The 21,660-nt window shown below is 35.0% G+C and overlaps 2 protein-coding genes and 1 long non-coding RNA gene across 13 annotated transcripts in view; 2 read left to right on the top strand and 1 right to left on the bottom strand.

The window, feature by feature from the left end:
* The window catches only part of LOC108363256 (uncharacterized), a 175,805-nt gene extending 161,911 nt beyond the window's left edge, over positions 1–13,894 (top strand). Inside the window, exons 2-3 of the mRNA XM_017616557.1 lie at positions 13,497–13,721; positions 13,806–13,894. Coding sequence (XP_017472046.1) covers positions 13,497–13,721; positions 13,806–13,812 — 232 coding nt within the window. The 3' untranslated portion in view covers positions 13,813–13,894. The remainder of the gene's footprint in view (positions 1–13,496; positions 13,722–13,805) is intronic.
* The window catches only part of mam (neurogenic protein mastermind), a 193,709-nt gene that overhangs the window by 27,217 nt on the left and 144,832 nt on the right, over positions 1–21,660 (bottom strand). Inside the window, exon 1 of one of the 11 annotated variants that reach the window (XM_017616342.1) lies at positions 13,789–13,862. The exons of 9 other annotated variants lie outside the window; for them this stretch is intronic. Coding sequence is in view for 1 of the 2 variants with exons in the window: in XM_017616334.1 (XP_017471823.1) it covers positions 86–127 (42 nt within the window). In the remaining variant the exon portion in view is untranslated. Of the gene's footprint in view, positions 1–85; positions 313–13,788; positions 13,863–21,660 lie in introns of those variants that run through there. One more of the 11 variants, XM_017616334.1, reaches the window with a different exon arrangement.
* LOC108363267 (uncharacterized) overlaps positions 14,402–21,660 on the top strand; it is a 15,696-nt gene continuing 8,437 nt past the window's right edge. Inside the window, exons 1-2 of the long non-coding RNA XR_001847591.1 lie at positions 14,402–14,454; positions 14,992–15,264. This is a non-coding gene — a long non-coding RNA (uncharacterized LOC108363267). The remainder of the gene's footprint in view (positions 14,455–14,991; positions 15,265–21,660) is intronic.

Below are 21,660 nucleotides of genomic sequence, written 5' to 3'. Positions count from 1 at the left end.
ATATTTCGAAGAATACGTAGAAGTTACAAAGAATAGATACGCGATATTAATAACGACAAAATACCCTATCAATGTGTATACTTACTTCATATTTACAGTTAATTTTACGCAAGTGGTGAGTAAACATAATCCACAACGTTTTTTCGTGTCCATTCTTTACGTTTTCCACTGGGTTATTTCACTTGTGCTCTTGCAGCTTTACTTTCTGTTTTGATTTCGATTTTAATTTAATTTGATTCGATTTGTTGTGTGTGCCATATTCCTTTTGCCACCCAGTAACAGCTATTCCATCAATGCATAATATCTCTTTGTAAGTAATTTTATTAACAGCGTTGCCATTTTAGCCGTTTTCCGGCTAGATTTAGCCGGTTTTGATAGCAACTAGCCGCAGAAAATTCGATCTAGCCGGCAGCCGATTTGTTAGCCGGTTTGTAAAAAAAAGTTAGCCGTTTTTAGCCGATTTTACTATTTGCCTAATTTTCAGGTGAAAAAGTAAACAAGTTGTTCGAAAGCAATAATGCAGACGAAATGAAGATTTTTAATGAACTCAATGTTTTACTTTCGCATCTATGCTCCCTAGTGGTTATTAGCGCGGACACATTTGATCCTATATGCTCCCCGTTGGAACCATACCTTGCTCCATTTCCTCAGTTTTATCACAGTTTTGAAGAGTATTTAAAAACAAAAGTAAGCACAAACGCTTTTGACCACGAAGCCGAGAAAATAATTCGAGAAAATGGTCGCTATTTTATTATCACTTTAATAAAGGAATTACGCCAACGCCTCCCTACAAATATTGCCACACTAAAAAAAATTGACTTTTTTCGGTTGGAAATGCATTAAGAGTAATTAAACCAAAAGTATTTGTTCAACTACAGCAACAAAAACACAAATATAATGCCGACAAAAAAACATCCATAGAGATGCAATGGCAACGGTTAACGTTACATACCTGGAGTAATTTAGACTCAACTGTAAAATTTTGGGCCGAAGTTTATCAATTTCGAAATGCCCTAGGAGAAAGACCCTTTTCTGACCTTTGCAACCTAGTTTTTAGTTTTCTTGTTTTGCCCATAAGTAATGCAGAAGTAGAGCGAATATTTAGTTCAATGAATATAATAAAAACTAAGCAAAGAAATCCAATGTGCGTTAAAACGTTAAACGCTATTTTATATATAAGATACGGTTTAAAACGTGAAGAAAAATGCTGCCATAATTTTACTGTAGATGACGATCTCTTAAAATTAATGAATTNGCAGAAGTAGAGCGAATATTTAGTTCAATGAATATAATAAAAACTAAGCAAAGAAATCCAATGTGCGTTAACACTTTAAACGCTATACACTCGATATAAATTAATGGTGTTAACTAGTCTTTCGTTTCTTGCGATTTATTTAAATAAAGCATGTGAATTTTCACTAAAACATTTTAGCCGTTTTTTGCAAGAGTCTATGTGAAATTTCACTAAAACATTTTAGCCGTTTTTAGCCGCTTTTTTTTGCCAATCTAGCCGGTCGGCTCAAAAAGTTCTGGCAACACTGTTTATTAATGCCTGCGCGAAGAGAGTTGCAATTCAACATAGATATGTATGTATGTATATGCATCTGCATGTATGTATGTATGTACTAAACCATGGTGGGTTGCGTGAGTTTTCATTGCGTGTACCTATGTGTGGATACACATCTAAACTCAATTTCTTTTTTGCTTCCCTCTGACAATTTGCAAGTGTTTTTTACTTATTGTATGTTGTTGTAATTGCTTTGAACTATTTTCTGTTTTATGCACTTTCTCTCTTTGTATCAGTTGCAATTGCAATTCCACACCAAACGTTCATAAATCTGTGGTCAAAAGCAATAACCGCCTAAGTAGAAAAACCTGAATCCGAATCCATTTGGATTATAATGTTAACCTTATAGGGAAACCAAAATATTTTCGTCTATAACTTTTTAAATAGCCTAGCTGGCGAGATGGGGATTTCACATACACATGGAATAGAAGTTGCAGAATACGATAGCATATATAACTCAATTCTTTCTTATATCGACTTAGGCGGTTATTGCTTATGCCCACAGAAATATAATTTTGTTCGAAAGCTTTTAGCTCTGAGTGTAGGTCTCGTGTGCTAAAATGAGTGATTAAATAGAAGAACAATCGACGTGCTGCCAAATAAGAAAAGGGGGAATCAATCCGTGGAAGCGAAATTCTAACCCAGCAAAACGTACGGTTAACCTACAAATTAATCGGAGTCGAAAAAATATTTACCACCGCATACATCTTCTCGTCTGGAAGGCATTACTTTTAAGTTTAGTGAATGTGTTTTAGATATACATATGTATACAATAGACTGATTCAAAAAATCGACTTACTGCTTTTTTAATAGCCCCCTCTTCAATACCTCCAGGGGGATGTCAAAAGATGCCTGTTAAAACCGCAACCCGTAATATTAAGTTTAAAAGGTCGCGCATCACGGATTTCTATTTTCCATATGACATATTACTTAGAAAAACATTGTTTTCAACTTTGGAACTGGTTTTCTCGTTTATGAATTATCGAACTAAGAAATACGATACACATTTTTGTAGGAAATAAGACGCTTCTACAAAAAACGTTTTCTATAATTTTTTAATAAACTTACTGCTTTAGCGGTTATTCAAACTTAAAGTTAAATTTATGTCATTAAATATTACAGTTTTTTCTCCTATTTTAGGTAAAATAATTAAAATTATAATTTTTACAAAAATCTTGCAAATTGTAATTCCCTGTTAGAAAAAGGTATTAAAATTATTCTTAAATTGTTTGACTATACAGTTGTAAGTTCTACATGCTTACATTTTCAAAATCGTCTTTTTTGTAACTAACTATCGAGTGACTGAATAAACTAACAAAAACAAAAAGCACAACTAATTCAAAAATACTTACTGTTGAGTGATTATAAAGTAAAAATTTAGATTTTACATAAATAATCTTTTAAAATAATGACTATTTTAGAGCTTTATTATTGTTGTTTTAGAAGATTATTTATGTAAAATCTAATGGCCTTATTCATAAAAAATAAAGTAGGTTGAAGCATAAAGTTTTGATACATTCCTCAATTTATAAACCTTTTATAAAGCTATTTTATTTTTTATGAATAAGACCATACGTTTTTTTAACTTCATAAATATTCAAAAGTAAGTATTTTTGAATCGAGTCAATAGTTCGTTACAAAAAAGGCGATTTTGAAAATGTAAGCATGTAGAACTTACAACTGTAAAGTCAAACAATTTAAAACTAGTTTTAATATCTTTTTCTAACTGGGAAACAATTTACTGGATTTTTGTAAAAAAAATGTGCAATATTTAATGATAATTTTGATTAATTTACCTAAGATAGGAGACCTGTAATAATGACATAAATTCAACTTTAACAAAAATGTGCAACGCATTTCTTACTTTGATAATTAATAGATTAAAAAACAAATTCCAAAGTTGAAAATACTTTTTTTCTAAGTATTTTACATATATGGAAAATAAAAATCCGCGATGCGCACATTACTTCCATAAACGAATTTTCAAACATACTGAGGGGATCGAATGGGGGACTGAAGTAAATCTACAACCTTTTCTTTCCAATCGAGAACTTCACCCACTGCCCGTCAAAGCTTCGTGGTCCATATAATTGCCAAAGAGGTTTTGCCGACTCATTGCTCATGGCACAGGGCGACATTGACTGAATCTGAACGGAGACTGATCCTTTTTTTTTAATTTGCAGAACACAACGCAAAGGGACCTCAATCTGCGCGGTGGTAAACGGACTGACAAAATCCAGAAGCGTCGTCTGTTCCTCAGGAGTGAAACTCCCTGGTCTGCGACTGTCCATATTGGGCGGCAAGACTCCTAACTGGCAATAGGTACACAAATAATCTTAATTTAAAAAACTGTACTTTTTAATTCAAATCTTGCCCAAATTTTGGGACACCATGTTCATTAAAAATAAATAAATATTCAAGGCTTACACATTTGCAAGTGCTTGGCCGAGCTTCTCCTCCGATTTGTGGTGTGCGTTTTTAAGTTTTTACACAACTTCAACATTTGTACTGCGCCTCCGAACGGCATTTGGATTTCATTTCTTCATAGAAAAATACACTCGGAGGTTTTCCATTGCCAGCCAAACCGCTGTTAGAAAGAACTTTTTCTAATTTATATGTTTCTCGGACCAGGGATCGAAAACCAAGTCCTAAGAAGTGGTAGAACAAACCTCTAACCACTCAGCCACAGCGGCCGTAAAGCATTCCTTATCCCACATCTACACGTTCTACTAAATGTATCCTAACTTCTATGAATTTTCTGTTTTACCATTGTCCCATTTCCCTGTGGGACAACTTGCTGTCCTAACATTTCATATTCAAAATGCCATCAAACTGGTCAAAATGTCACTTAACTTAATCAGCTGACCACAAGTGTACATACATATTCGTCTCGGCCAAGCAAATAGAAACAATCATTACACAACTTCACGAAGCGATCAATATGCTCACGAAACTCAGTGCAATGTAGACTAACAATATGGGTACGAAATGAAGGAGAAAATTCTGTAGAATTAAAAAAAATTAAATTTGTTGGTCCAAAAGGACGAATATTTTCATACATACACTGAGGAGCAAAACCGGAACAGTAATACATAATGTGAATTTTCTTGCGATATATTCGCAATATATGAAGACTTTTTTGTAATCTAGTTTCGGAATTCACATTTCCAATGTTTATTTCATCAGAAGGCCATAAAAACAATAATTAATACAAGCAGATAAAGAAGAAAATTGCAAAAAAACGTAGCAACTAGATTGTTCCAGTTTTGCACCCGACAGAAAATTTTACCATTTGCTTGACTTTTAATAAATTGGCCATAACCAATTTGAATATTTTAGCTTTTATGGTCATCTTGGGATACTTTCGCACAGGTTTTNAAAATTTTCGTTCGATTGCACTTAAAGCACTCAAAGTGCTCACTTTTGCACTTGAAGTGCTTCAACATAGTTAATTACTTATTGTTGACAATGAGCACCGGCATACATACATACATATATGTATGTAAGTTATGTAGGTACGTAAATACACACATAAACACACTGAGGAGCAAAACCGGAACAGTAAAACATAATGTGAATTTTCTTGCGATATATTCGCAATCTCTGAAGACTTTTTTTTGTAATCTAGTTTCGGACTTCACATTTCAAATGTTTATTTCAAGCAGATTCAAGAAGAAAATTGCAATTGTGTTAAAATATGAATTGGTTTTAAATTTTGATGGAATAGTGTGGCCGTTTATGAGAACTTGTAAATGCCCCGCTTCAAAATAATACCAATTTAATGTCTTTTCTTGGTAAAAATGCGTTTCTGACTAAAAGTGATTCTGGTTGTCAAGGTAGGCTCTCTCCTCCTTATCTTTGTGCTACAAGAACGTCTAACATAATGTCCAGTCGCTTCCTTTGTGGTGAAAAAGCAGTAATTTTCGATTTTGGAACCAAAGTTTATGGGTAATCAGAGACCCTCCAATATGCCTGGCCTGGCAAAATGCATTTTTTTGTGGTCTCTTGACCTTGCAGACTGAGGTCCGCCCTTTAATCGCTTNAGAAATCTGTTGAGAACGCGCACCTGTTTTCCTCAACGCCATGCCCTAGGTCTTGCATGCGATTGAGCGAATTTTCGCAATTGTACAGTGGCATTTTCAAACAATTCCATAAGTTTTCTGTTGAATCAATTCTGGGCTTTACGCAGGTCACTCAATGATTATAAAAACTTAGGATTTCTACCTATTTGGCCCCAGTTTCGGAGGATATTTCTGATCATTGTCCTGTTAAAATTGATAAAAGCCTGCGAAAAATATCCTCAGAATTTGCCAAATTCTTTGAAAATGCTCATTTGTTGTCACTTTTCTTTTTAGCGTCGATTTTACCACAGTTCTTACTCCCTAAGGCGTAACACGGCCCTACATCATTAAATGTACACATGCAAACCTAATAGTTTAAATATGTTGGGACGTTAGGCATATCCCTGATGCAGGTGTACAGCACTTGAACCAATATTCCGACTTAAAACGTTTAATTTTGTCCTCAGAGTTAAAAAATTTAGGGCCGTGCCCTAATTAATAGTAAATTTTGGTAGAATAATGTGGTCGTTTATGAAGAACTTGTAAATTCCCGCTTCAAAATAATACCAATCCAATGTTTTTTCTTAGTAAAAATGCGTTTCTGACTAACAATTTTTCTGGATGTCAAAGCAGGCTTTCTTCTCTTTATCTTTGTGCTGCAATAACTTGTTCCCATGTCTTACATAATGTCCAGTCACTTACATTGTGGTAATAAAACAGTAATTTTTGATTTCGAACCAAAGTTTATTGGCATTTAGATATCCTCCAATATGCCTAGCCTGGCAAATTGCAATTTTTTGTGGCCTCTTGATCTTGCAGACTTGGGCTTTCTGGCCGTTTTGCAAAAACTTTAAATTCTTTTTGCTTGGTATGTGCACTTAATGCACTCACAGCGAAAATTCCACGCACCTTGATTACAAAATTGCAGGAAATGAGCCAGAACTCCTCTTTGAATTATAAAATTCAGCAATTACTAAAAGGGTGCAAAACTGGAACAATCCAGTTCATTTTTGTTTGGTAATTTTTTCCTGAGTTTCCATATGCGAATCTTAAAAATTTTATGATCAAACGTTTAGTTAAACATCAGTAAGGCGAAATGCAAGTTTGAATTACCATAAAGTAAATAAACTGAAGAAGTACATTACCACAAACTTAACTTTCCGTTCTATTGTTCCAGTTTTGCTCTTCAGTGTATATATATATATTTTCATACATATATATATATTTTCATACATATATATATATTTTCATATATATTTTGTAATTTCAACGATACGATTAATTCCAAAAATTAGTTAAATAACGCAGTGCAATGTAGAGTAACAATATGGAAACCAATGAAGGACAAAATTCTGCAGAATTAAATAAAATAAATTGTTTAGTTCAGTGCGAATAGCTATTGAAAATGCCCTTTTAATTAATTTTATTTTTTTAAGCTAATAAAGTTAGAAAGACGAAGTTCACGGATTGATTGAGTATGTGTTATTAGTCCATAACATTTTCACTACCTACGCGTCTTTATGCACCAAAAATTTTAACCGGTTTTACTTTACAGAATTTTCTCTTTTATTCGATACCCATATTGTATTTCCTTTTTTAAATGAATCGAATCCGAAAAGAATTGATCATATTTCCCCAAATTTCAAAGTCCTTATAAGCCATCGCCAATTTTCTAATCCTGAGCTCTCGAATTTTCACCAAATAGACACTCTAATGTGAGTAAGGCCAAATGAACAAAAATTAAAAAGTAATTATAAGTAATGTGAAAAGGGATCTTTTTGCAAAAATCCGTGACTAGGCAAAATTATCGAGGATCAGTTCACTCATGTACATACATACACCATAATTACATATAATTATAAACGCACCCCCAGGCCCGTCGAGAGGGAGGGTGGAAAGGGATGAGTCCCCCAGGCCGGGTCTTCTTAAGGGGCTAGAAGTATCAGAACTATCATTTGTTAAATTTTTTTTTACAATGTAATTGCTACTTTGTTATAGGCTTTTATTATAAATAATAGAAATATATTCCGATTCATGCTGATTGCTTCTGGCTTTATAAATTAAACAAAAAGATCATATGACCCAAAACGCGTACTGTTACACAGAACAGAACTTTGTGCGTACATATGCAATGCAGTTGACATTTTGGAAGTCAGCCTAATTTTCTGCAGAGCTTGAGTTCGAGCTTACAACTGCTCCAAGATATTGAGGTTTTTCGCGGTTAAGTACACGAAAAACGGCTTTAATGGCCACTTTTGTTTGCTCTTTGCCATTTAGTCCAATTCTTACCCTTCAAAATGCGCCTTCGAGTGGTGCTTTACGACTTTACTTTCAGAAATTATGGCCATTGGAAGATGACGTATTGAGTGAGAATGCATATGCTTGGTTTGGCGATATTAGATTCGAGGACACGGCAGTTAAGTGGCCGTATCTCTTGAAGGAAAAATCGTGTAGCACCATTCGAGAGAGCATTTTAGAAAAATACTTGAAATAATTCTATTCGATTTTTACTATTTAATTAAAGAATCTTCTTTTTCTTTAACTTCAAAGTACGATGTAAAAAATGGTGGCCCTTAAATATAAACAATTAATTTCATATTGTGCTTTTTTACTTTTCATTAATTTAAAGATGTCTCAGGATTAAGTAAATTTTCATGTTTGAGAGAAATTCGTGTTAATATTTATATTGTATGATACCTCAGAATTATGACGAACCAGATATAATCAAAAATATGCGAAACCTGAAAAAAAAATTGTTTCCCTTGGTTTCCTTTTCGGCGATTTGGGCCATATAATTTTAATTTTATAATAATAAAAAAATTATAGTTAGAACATACTTCGTATGGAGGGAAATGACTGGCACTGCCTAAAAACCCAGTCATGTAAGACTTAGACTTGACTTGACTTATCCAAAACAACAACTTCACTTCGAAACTTGGAAAACTATACATATCGTACAGTTCCCTAAGTAAAAACACTATCAGCGCTGATTGCCAAAAAATGCCTGCAGCTGAGATCACCTATTTTTGGCATTTGTTCTTATCTTACATTTTTTTGTATAAATGTTATTCATCTGGCAATCGAAAACTTTCAAATAAATACAGAAAACAAAATAAAAACAATTTGATACGCGTAAATACATTTATTTGAATGGTAATTTTGAATCCATTTTGGTGTAAACACAATTTTACGTGTACAAATACAAAGAGAAAAGATAATAGGTGACATGCTGGGTAATCGTTTCTAAGGTTTTACGTAAGTCAAGTTAAGTCTAAGTCTTGCATAGCCCAGCTTTAACTACTTCAAACTAACAATCTTTCTAAGAAATCTAATTAAAAAGCTCGACATTTTTACGAAGGTTTGTTGATTTTTTTTTTAATATCGCACAAAGTTGGAATCTTGCATTTATTTCAAATGTTAAGCTCTTACCCTATAAGACTTTTCTAAATGGAAAAAAGAATACCCGTTTTTTTAATGAAATTCAAAGCCCATGAAGTGGAGAAAAAACAAGTTTGCGTAGAAATGGTAGGAATTCTTGAAAATCTGAAATCTTGAGACATCCAATAATAATATTTGCGTATTGGTTATTTAATCATTTTTTAATATTAACCATTTTTCATAGATCCCCAAAAACCCAAACAAAGCAATGGGGGGACCCATACAATCGTTAGTATTAAAAAAAATGGTAAAATAGACAAATGGGTATTATTATTGGAAGTTCCCTGAAGAGAAAGAGAGTTTTCCGATCGAAAAATATTGATTTTCAAAACTTCTACCCTATTTCTACAAAAAAGTGTTTTCCCCATATAAAAAATATTGACGGCCGCTGCACATTGGTTCAAAACTGGAATTCGCTGTTCATAATTCACTGGAGCCTGCATTCCAACCAATTTGATTATTATTTTTTTATGAAAGCTTATAAAACTATCAAAACTAGTGCAAAGTGCAGAAAAAGTGGTAATTTTGAAGAAAATCGATCCTGTTGTTCTAGTTAATAAATGTTACGTAATAAAAACTAGTTGAAAACAATTGTAGGGTTCCCCCAAAACGAAAAAAAAATCACAAGAAAAATTTGGAAATGTTACCTATAAAAAAAGTTTCAACAAAATTAAACTTTTGTTTTGAGTTTATAGAAAAAATGGATATGCAGTTTTATAGATCATTAAATTTTAGTTGCACGAGGCTAAGAGTTCGCGTTGATTTTGAATATTTTTCTCGCTAACATTTCGAGCACATCTGCATGCTAAATGGGAAATAAAAGCTTTCTCTTTGTCTGGTGTAGATTATATTCATATTATATACATATGTAAATGGTTAAAAATCCCGTGCGTACTCTTAACTACTTGCAAATTGTACTTTATTATACTAAAGTGGAATGGTCTATAAAACAGCATACCCAATATTTTTAGACTAAAATTTTTTTTTTAAATTTTTGTGAAATTTTTTTTTATAACATTTCAAATTGTTTGGCGGCTGCTGTGGTGTAGTGGTAAGCAGTGCGCGCTTCCGACGACTCAGGGCCTGGGTTCAAGTCCTGGTCAAAGCAACATCGCAAAAAATGTAGAAAACAGTTTTTTATTTTAATGGGGGTCGCCCCTCGGCGGGCAGTGCCAACCCTCCGAGTGGGTTCTTTCGTGAAAAACAACTTTTCATAAAAATACACTCGCCGTTCGAAGTCGGCGTAAAACTGTAGGTCCCTCCCCTTTACGTGACAGCATCAAGGCGCACGCCACAAATCGGAGGAGAAGCTCGGCCAAACACTAACATATGTGTAAGCGGCTATTTGTTATTATTATTAAATTGTTTTTGTGATTTTTTTTTTGGAGAATATTTTTTTAAACACTAAATTATTATTATTATTTTGTTTTTGTTTCTGGGAACCCTACAATTGTTTTTGTTATGTAACAGTTTTAACTGGAACAGGAGGATCGATTTTCTTCACAATTGCTACTTTTTCTGCACTTTGTACTAAAAAGTTGAATATAAACCAATAAAAATTGAAAAATCGGGCTCAACTGTAACTAATTTCACAAGCTTTCATTAAAAAAAAAAGTTATCAAATTGGTTGAAAAATTAATTATGAACAGTAAATGTCAGTTTTGAACCACTGTGCGCTGGGCCTGGGTTCAATCCAGTTTCCGACCAACATCAAAAAATAAAAAAAGGCCACAAATCGGACGAGAAGCTCGGCGAAAACCGACATATTGTGTGAGCGTCAATAAATTAAATTAAATTAAATTAAAATAATATGTACATGGAAACTTCATGGGCTTTGGGCAGTTCCAAACATTATTTAATAACATTTTAACAAAAAAAAACGGTTATTTTTATTCTATTTAGAAAAATCCTGGGGTATACTGCTTAACATTTTAATCTTTTTTTATGCACTTGTATGGCATTTACATATATACATATGTATGTACATATGTACATACCCTTGTGGCCGCTGATGAAGTCAAGTGACATTTTGACTAGTTTTGGCTATTTTTCTTTTGTTTAATAAATGTTTATATTTTTTTTTTATAAAAGTCTAGCACTTTACCTAACTAGCACCACATAAATCCACATTTCAAACTTCGTACAAAAATTATGAAAATTCAACAAACTTTAACATATGCACCCGAAAATTTTAAATTTTTTATTCAGAAAATTTTCTTGGCTGACGGTGTTATGCATTTTCTTCCATATAAAATATGCTGGCCAATTTCGTATGTATGGGGGAAAATGCCTAGCACCATCAGCAAAAAAAAAAATATTAAAAATCAACGCGTTTTCTAGTGTCTTGAAATATACACTTCACCTACTAAAATTTAATGAGCTACAAAACTGCATACCCAAAATTTTTCTAAAAATTCTAGATAAAAAGTTTAAAATTTTTGAGTGCAAATGTTAAAGTTTGTTGAATTTTTATACATTTTTTTACAAATTTTGAAATGCGGATTTAAGTGGAGCTGGTTAAGTGCTAAATAGGAATGTTAGTCCCGGGATCCCGGACTTTTTAAGGTATCGAAAATCCCGGGATCCTTGGCAAGTAATCCCGGGAGTTTCGGGATTGGTAATTTGCACTGCTGGCAAGAATAGAAACTCCGTTTCTTGACCAGTATTGGCTATATTTCTTTTTTTTTTATTTAATAATTAGTAAATTTTAAACACAAATATCAATATATTCGCAAAATCATAGGCCAAATATAGTAAAATTGCGTTTTTAGTTTTTCACTCTGACGTCAACTAATTCAAAAATGATTTAAAAAATTCAGAGAAATGTGCTTAGAGAAGAAGTATGGGCATAAAATTAATGACGAAATCCTGTAGAATTTAAAAGAGACTCAAGTTTCTGGTGCAGAAGGGCTGGTAAATATTGAAAATGTCATTTTAAAATTTTATCCTTGAAATTTCGCAATATTTGTTTTTGAAAAAATCATATGTTAAGGGCTTATATAAACTCGAAAACATCCTCGAATTTCGTTCTTCTAACTTTATCAGCTTAAAAATTACCTATTCGTCCTTGTGAATCCAAAAAATTTAAATTTTTTAAATTCTGAAGAAATTTCCTATTGCATTTGCTACCCATATTTTTATTCTACATTGCATTGAATTTTTTTTAATAATTTTTGGAATTAATCATATCTTTGAAATTACAGAGTCCTTCAAAATAAATACTGCGGTCAGAGAGAAAAAATAAAAACGCCATTTTAAATAAAAAAGTAGGTTTGAAACCCATTTATTTATTATTTATTTCATTATAGGAGAGCTTCTCAAACAATATAGAATGAATTTTTTCGATTCAAGTTGTTGAAAAGTAATGAATATCTAAATCCCGGGACTAATCCCGGGATCCCGGGATTGTGACAACGCCACCCGGAAAATCTCGCGATCGGAAAAAGCCGAAAAATTAACATCCCTAGTGCTAAACTTTTATATAAAAAATATAAACATTAAAATAAACAAAATAAAAATAGCCAAAACTAGTCAAAATGGCACTTGAACTAATCAGCTGGCCATAAGCGTATGTACATATCGCACGTTTAATAATGTAGAGATGTAATTCAACATTTACGTTTTTGAAGATTTCAACATACCATTACTTAATAAGCTTGTTAAGGAGAATATGCTAAGCCTAACAGAAGACAAACTTCCCAAAAATGGCGAATATACGTGTCTTTCCGTCTAACTTTTGGTATACCAATTGTATGAATTGATCAAACTTTGATTGAGTTTTCCCACAAAATTGAAATTTTGAAATATTTTTTCTATATATTATTAAACGTGGGATATGTATGTATGTATATTAAGATTCCCTGAAAGCAGATTTTTGCAATATCAGAACATGCAATATTTATGACAAATTATTTAAGAGTTGCTTGAAATCCATATCTATAGGCCCTAATTTTGGAAAAAAGTTGAGTTCACTGTTATCATTTCCATTTTTATACATATATGCATTAACAACTGTATATGTACGTACATATGTATGTATGTATGTATTTTTATATTTAAATATATTATTGTTTTAATTTATTTTCAACAAGCATTTTCATACATATATACATACATACTACATGTACTGTATTTCCATATGCGCGTATGTGCATACAAATAAATAAGTATAGTTTAATTTTTTTCAGCTAGCCACTTTTGCTTCCTGGTTACCGCGAGTTCATATATATGCACAGATCAGTAAAAATTATAGATTGTTTCCACTGTTTAAAGTTTTCACAGTGGACAAGTTTTGTACTTAGTTTCTCTAAAAATATCTATGCATGTGTGTACTTATTAACTTCATTTATTTATTTATTTTTTAATTTTATTGCAATTTTTACCACAGCACACATTTATTAAATTAAATCAGAATTGCTTTTATCTATCAGCGCTGTTGCACTGCAAAACTTTGATGCTTCCGCTGTTGCTGCTGCCGTCTCCTCGAACAACACATTAGTCGCCGTTAGTCAGTTTGCAATTTGGCTACTTTGCGATTTGCACCTTACATACTACAATGACGTAGGTATTAACATTTCATCGATGCGATGCCGTTGCAGTTATCATCATCATCATCATCATCAACGGAGCCAACGAAACCGATGCCTCATAGCTTTGTGAGTTTAAAAAAACATTTTGCCTGTTCTTTGCTATTCTTGTTTTGATTTCATTAATTAAATTTACATTCGTTTTTTCGTTAGTTGGTAGTCATCGTCTTCGACGCTATCACTATAATAACCGTAATCGTGCTCGTTGTTGCCGTGAATACTCGTGTGACTCAATAATCGCATTCAATAGCTGCAACCGCCCGCGTTTCAGTCGTGAGCTGTTTGGTTGTCAATTGAGTACTGGCACGAGCCGGTCGCAGCGGATTTTCCGATATCCGACACAGCCAGCCACAGTGTACAAGTCAAGCCAAACCAGCGAAGCAGTCATCTAATCAAGCAGTTAGTCAGTCAGCTGCAGTCACAGCTACAGTCATAGCAACATCCACAGTCTGCTCGGTGAGTGTCTGTAAGGTAAATGCCCAAGCGGACAACAGGCCCGAGTGCTCATTATGTGCAGTGCGTTGCGAGAAAGTTGCAAGAGCAATGCAACATAATATCAGCCGCAGAAGCAGCAGCAAAAACAACGAAAAACAGTGATGAACTCGAAATGAGAAATGGAAGTTTCATATTCGAAATGCTCGTGTAGCAGCAACGAAGCAACAGCGGCATACCAATGACAATGATAGCAGCACATATGGGTCTCTGCGAAGGGGTCTGAGAAGTGCTCTAGAAACGAATCTGAAAATGAATGGGAAGAGTGAATTCGGAAACTAATGCGACCATTTACATACAATATACATATGTACATACATATTGCCGTTTAAAGTACAAAACCGCGTATCAAGATAATGCGAAACCTCGTAAAGAGTAAGAGCTGTCTTATTTCAAAACGGTTCTCTCTTTTATCTCTTCCTTATCAGGACTATTCTGCGCTGGTAACAAAAATTTTTTAACCGATAAATAAAGTTCCAAACAATTTTTAAATCCTTTTCGCATACTGTGGACTCTTGTGAAATGTGCAATTTCAGAATTTTCACAAATCTTCATAGCTGAATTGCTTTATATTTTGACTGAATTACCAACGTAACTAGAATTGCAGTGTCAAGAAGTGGGTGGTAACATTTTTTGGTAATAAAATTTTCCGGTTACAAAATTAGCGGTAACGTTCAGAATATACCTGTATATCTCTAAATATCGATATTTTGATATGAATGGAGCTTCCGGTGAGCAAATCCATATTTAGCCTAAATGTCAGTTACGAGGTTTTGTAGAACCACGGTACGCGGTTTTGCACTTTAAACGACGATGTGTACTCATGTATGTATGTATTGAGATCTAGGAATGTACATATGTATGTAAAGACGGTTACATCGAATTCCGGTGGCAAAATAGACTACAATAAGAACGCTCATGTTAACAGTGTAAACAGCGCAAACGCAAAAGAGCTGGAGCAAAATGGGAGCGTAAACAGCGAGTTACGAAGTGGCAGTTCATGCATGACTACGCCACATCAACAATGGGTGAAATAGGGTTGTACGATACGCAACAAACCCTGCGAGAATCTGTCAATTAAATTCAAACAAATGCAAGTACTATACGTACATATGTATAGGTAAATATGTATGCATATTTATATAACTCACACGAGGCTTTGATGTGAAACAAAAATACCAATGGAATGGTCGCATTACGAAATTTATCACAACTAAGTACTTCCAGTACCAACTCGTGCCCGTATTCTAACTCGTAATCACACATAGATATTCGTATTTAAATTCTTCGTCTTCGAGTCTGCATTCGTACATATACACTTTTCTATTTCCATGTAATACAACGATCCCACGAAAGCATGCATGCACATTAGGGTGGTGCAAAAACAGTAAAGTCGGAATTGTAATGCCCTAACCCCCTACGATTGTTCTATATAGAAAAAAAGTATACCCCTAAGTTTATATTTTGAAATCAAAAAAATATTTGGAGGTCGCTCAAAGCGCTCAAAGAAAAAACAATTTTTCGTAGAAATGGTGTCGAGTTCTTGAAAATCAATATTTTTCGACCGGAAAACTCTGGTTATCATCAGGAGACTTTCAGTAATAACACCCAATTGCTTATTTAACCATTTTTTAATACTAACGATTTTTTATTGGTCTCCCCATTGCATTTTTGGGGGTTTTGTGGGTTATTGGCGGACCTATAAATTATAGGTGCGATGAAAAAATTGTTAAATAAACAATGGGGAATCTCCTGCAGATAAACATAGTTTTCAGATGGAAAAGTATTGATTTTTAAGAATTCTATACCATTTCTACGAAAACTCGTTTAGCCACCATATAAAAAACATGGAAAACTTTGCGCGCTTTGAGCGACCTCTAAAAATATTTTGATTTCAAAATAAAAAAAATTGGGTATATTTTTTTCGGTATATAACAATCCAAGGGGGTGAGGCATACAAATTCCGACTTTACTTTTTCACATGCATTTTTGGGCCACCTTAATGTACACACATATGTATGTGGGTATTAACATTAAGCTGTACAATGTTTAACTCTGAAGAATTTATGATGTTAACAACAATACCGCGTTAATAACAGCGAAACTTTTGGGGCTCTGTCACACGGTCAGTAATTATCGCGATATTTGGATCGCGATCCATATTGACGGATTGATGGATCGCGCTTGAATGCTCCATGTTAAGTATTTGCATAATTTTTGTGCTGAACGCTTATTATATCGCAATTATTTTATACGAATAGTTGACAGATAACGCATTTCATATATATTTTCAAATTTCCAATGCTAATTTAAATACTTTCAATTTGTTTTGAAAGGTTTTAAGCGCCGAGAGCGAAGGTAGAGCGAATATGTTTTCGATTTTCACATTATGAGAGTACAAGATGTATTGACGAAATATATGAATCACGTTTTGTAAAAGCTAAACCTTCAATATTTATTGCGATCCGCGATCCAGATTTCCAAATTTGTGGAAATTTTGCGATATGGATCAAGATCCATCAATATTGCATGCTACACAGTCAATAAATATCGCGCTACTTGGATCACGTCAGTAAATACTGACCGTGACCTACCGATACCATTGCAAAAAGTGAGGTAATTTTTTTTGCTGGGTTGGAGCGAGAACAAAATTTTTCTTTTCCCTCCTGTTACCTGCATCTTCATCAGCGAGAAGAAATTTGTGGGTTTTGGCAACATGTGGGTATTAGGGTGCCCATCGAAGATGTTTTTTTTTTTTTTAATTTCAAGACCCTACACTCTAAATAAATAAATTTAGAGGTCGCGCCCTGTCGATTTAGGTTAGAAAATACGATTTTGTAGATTTATGAGTTCTTAAATTACTATCTTTGATTCGATTTCAAAGATCAAATATGATCTGAGAAGAGGACATATAGGCCTTTAAAATGGTGTATAATAATATATTTGCGGACTTGGCTTGTTGGAATTTTTTATCGGGTAAAAACAAAAACACATATTTCTCTTAATTATATGAATTTTGGCCATCGATAAGTTCCACAATTTCAAAATATGTGACACTATCCAAAATTAAATCTATTTTCAAATAATACTGATAGCTCATTTATTGCAAACGCATAGAAATTGTCGAAGTTAGGCGACTTTTGTGTATATGTACCGGAGTTTCAGATTTTTTGAGCAGAGCGGCTGAGGAATTCATCAATATTTATTAAAAACTGGTTTTCAAGAATTTTTAGGAAAATGGGGTTGGCACCGCCCCCTTATGTCATATATGTGTATCTCAAAACCTACTTGATCAATGTCAACATTTGGTGAACACATTGCGCCTAGGCTCCTTAAGTGCCATATTGAAATTTTTTGAAATCGGACACAACGTGTATACCAAATTTGGTCGAGATCGGTCAAGTAGTTTTTGAGATACGCCTATATCATAGAAGTGGGTGGTGCCACACCCATTTTCCTAAAATTTCTTGAAAACCCACTTTTTTGCTAAAGAGCGATTATATATATTAATTTTGAATAAATATTGATGAAGTCCTTTGCCACACTGCGCAAAAAATCTGAAATTCCGGTACATACACTCATATAAATTCAAGGCCGTATTTAAGAAAAATCACCTAAATTCGACAATTTTATGCGATTGCAATAAATGAGGTATCAGTTTATTTGAAAATACATTTTATTTTAGATTGTAGAAATTATCGGTGGTCGAATTTAAAAAAAAATTAAGAGAAATATGGGTCTTTTTTCTATTTCTTCTTCTTCTTCTTCTTTTTTGGCGCTGTAACCGCCTAAGCGATTTTGGCCGAGTTCAGCAAAGCACGCCAGTCGTTTCTCCTCTGTGCCAACTGACGCCAATTGGAAACGCCAAGTGAAGCCAAGTCCTTCTCCACCTGATCTTTCCATCGCAGTGGGGGCCTCCCTCTTCCTCTGCTACCACCAGCGGGTTCCGAGTTGAATACTTTCAGAGCTGGAGCGTCGGTGTCCATTCGAACGACATGACCAAGCCAGCGGAGCCGCTGTATTTTAATTCGCTGCACTATGTCCATATCGTTGTAAAGCTCATACAGCTCATCGTTCCATCGTCTGCGGTACTCGCCGTCGCCAACGCGTAAAGGACCGTAAATCTTCCGCAAAATCTTTCTCTCAAACACCCCAAGAGCCGCCTCATCGGATGTTGTCATTGTCCATGCTTCTGCGCCATATACCAGCACGGGCATGATGAGTGACTTATAGAGCGTGGTTTTCGTACGTCGAGAGAGGACTTTACTCCTGAATTGCCTACTCAGTCCAAAGTAGCACTTGTTGGCAAGAGTGATTCTACGTTGGATTTCAATGCTGACATTATTATCGGTGTTAATGCTGGTTCCCAAGTAAACGAAATTCTCTACTTTCTCGAAATTGTAACTGTCAACAGTGACGTGGGTGCCAAGGCGCGAATGTGCTGACTGTTTGTTTGATGACAGGAGATACTTCGTCTTGTCCTCGTTTACCACCAGACCCATGCGCTTTGCTTCCCTATCCAACTTGGAAAAGGCAGAACAGACTTCGCGGTTTTTGTTACCGATGATGTCGATGTCATCGGCATAAGCCAGCAATTGCACGCTCTTGTAGTAAATTGTTCCTGAGCGGTTCAGTTCTGCAGCTCTTATTATCTTCTCCAACATCAGATTAAAGAAGTCACATGAAAGGGAGTCGCCCTGTCTGAAACCCCGTTTTGTGGCGAACGGCTCGGAGAGGTCTTTTCCAATTCTGACGGAGCTGGTGGTATTGCTCAACGTCATTTTACACAGCCGTATGAGTTTTGAGGGGATGCCAAATTCAGACATAGCGGCGTATAGGCAACTCCTTTTAGTGCTGTCAAAAGCGGCTTTAAAGTCGACAAATAGGTGGTGAGTGTCGATCCTTTTCTCGCGGGTCTTTTCCGAGATTTGGCGTATTGTGAATACCTGGTCTATGGTGGATTTGCCAGGTCTAAAGCCACACTGATAAGGCCCAATCAGTTCATTGACGGTGGGCTTCAGTCTTTCACACAATACGCTCGATAAGACCTTGTAACCTATGCTTAGAAGGCTGATCCCGCGGTAGTTGGCGCGAATGGCGGGGTCACCTTTCTTGTGGATTGGGCAGAGCACACTTAAATTCCAGTCGTCGGGCATGCGTTCATCTGACCATATTCTGCACAAGAGTTGATGCATGCACCTTATCAACTCCTCGCCGCCGTACTTGAATAGCTCAGCTGGCAGGCTGTCAGCTCCAGCGGCTTTGTTGTTTTTCAGCCGCGTTATTGCTATACGTACCTCGTCATAGTCAGGCGGTGGAACGTCGACTCCGTCATCATCGACTGCGGGCTCGGGTTCTTCTTCTCCACAACTTTCCGTGCTGCTACCATTTAGTAGGGCGGAAAAGTGTTCCCTCCATAATTTAAGTACGCTCTGGACATCAGTTACTAGGTCGCCATTATTGTTCTTACAGGAGTGCGCCCCGGTCTTTAAACCTTCCGTAAGTCGCCTAACTCTCTGGTAAAATTTTCGGGCATTCCTCCTGTCGGCCAGCATTTCAAGCTCTTCGCACTCACGTATTTCTTCCTCTCTCTTCTTATTGCGGCAAATACGTCTCGCTTCCCTCTTCAGATCCCTATAGCGGTCCCACATAGCGCGCGTTGCGCCCGATCGCAGCGTGGCCCGGTACCCGATAAAAAATCCCAACAAGCCTAGTCCGACAGTAGATTATTATATACCATTTTATAGGCCTATATATCCTCTTCTCAGATCATAGTCGTTCTTTGAAATCGAATCAAAAATAGTTATTCAAAAACTCATAAATCTACAAAATCCTATTTTCTGACCTAAATCTCATAAAAACGAATAAAATTAGAGGGTAGGGTGTTGAAATTTCCAAAAAAAAGCATTTTCGATGGGCACCCTAGTGGGTATGGATTGGTAAAGACACCAAAATGGGTTTCCTTGTTTCCAAGATTACGGAAATTTTTCGATCACCTGAGTTCCGTAAGCTAAGCTTTACTTTCTATGATACTAGGCCCATACAAATGGTCATTAGGGTGGTCCTTAAATGTAGGAAGCAAATTTTTACATCAGATTTCTTAAGCCTCAACCCCTACGTTGATGCTAGGTACCATAGTCGAAGATATCATATACAAATTTTGTTCCCGATTGGAGACGGTTGAGGCGTGTCGCACAGGGGGCGAAGTTCAGTTTCCTCTTTGGAGGCTCAAAAAGTTAAAATAAGTATCCTTTTCATCTAATAGACAAAACCGCTTCAACCATAGTCGCAGATATCACATATAAAGACTAAGTATCATCCTAAGTAGAAATGAGCGAAAAAATTTTTTGTTTTATAATATAACTCCAAATATTGCGAAAAACCGTGTTTTTACACTTAGAGGTTAGGATATCTCAAAATTCTGACGTGGTAGAGATATTCTGCAGCCAGTTTTGGATTCAGCACCGAAAAATCTACAAAAACCGATGCACTCAGGTGGCAAAAAGAGATAAAATTTTTCGAACTGTGTAATCTATCAATAATCAAGAAAATAAAGAAAAATACTTAACTTATCTGCGTGCTAGCATTTTCAACGCGAATACAATTTTACAAGAACGCAAGAACGTGGGTTTGCAACTTCATCTTTTTATCAATCATGGTTTGCATTTTAGTGCATTTAAATTTGTAGAAATTTTAGTTAAAAAAAAGCACTAAAAAGGGCACTAGGCACTAAACCATTTTGTTTGGCGTTTTAATTTTCAAAAAGCACTAAATCTAGTGCTTAAAGCACTAAGTTGGCAACTATGGCTCTCGCATGTATTTGCATGTGATGCTTACGCTCTTTAAGCAGGCGCTCACTCTCTGTCCATGCTTGTATAAGAGCAAATTTGACATCGATATAACTTTTGCCAACTTTGTGCCTTTCGCAAGAAATTAAGTGCGTTTAGGGAATTAAAAGGCGAAAATTGTTTAGTTTAGCGCTTGTTTTGTTCTTTGGTGCCCTTTTCAAGGCAATTTTATAATAAAAACGTGATTCTATGGTGACATTGTATTTGACTTACACATATGTTAGTGTTTGGATAATATGCTCTAAGTTAATCCAAACGCAATATTTTCACAGTCTCTATCACGGAGTCCATAGAATATTCTGCTAATTAGCTGGGTGTGCGCATTTGTACAAAAGTAAGCAATTGCATGAAAATAAAGCCTCTAGAAAAACCAAGTTTTGGAAATTGTTTTACGAATAAAAAAACATTTTGCAAATTAAATTTATTAAATTGATTAACTGCGCATAGTTGGAAATATTTACAAGTTTCATTGTGTGATTACTTAAAATATTTGAACATACAGCTTTATATGCGAAAATACCATTAAACACAGCAACACAAAATTGGTGTTTTTTTTTGGGGGGAGAATTGGGCTATTTTCAGTATTTTGGTGCTTTTTTAAATAAAAAACTTGGCGATCAGGGCTGCCAACTTGGCCCAAACCGTGCCATTTTTGGCACTATTTTACT

This window comes from Rhagoletis zephyria, unplaced genomic scaffold (assembly GCF_001687245.7).
Source record: "Rhagoletis zephyria isolate East Lansing unplaced genomic scaffold, Rhagoletis_zephyria_1.1 Rzeph_scaffold_00025, whole genome shotgun sequence".
Taxonomy (NCBI): Eukaryota; Metazoa; Arthropoda; class Insecta; order Diptera; family Tephritidae; genus Rhagoletis; species Rhagoletis zephyria.
The sequence above is the reverse complement of the archived record's forward strand: the minus strand, read 5'-3'. Positions and strand labels throughout refer to the sequence as shown.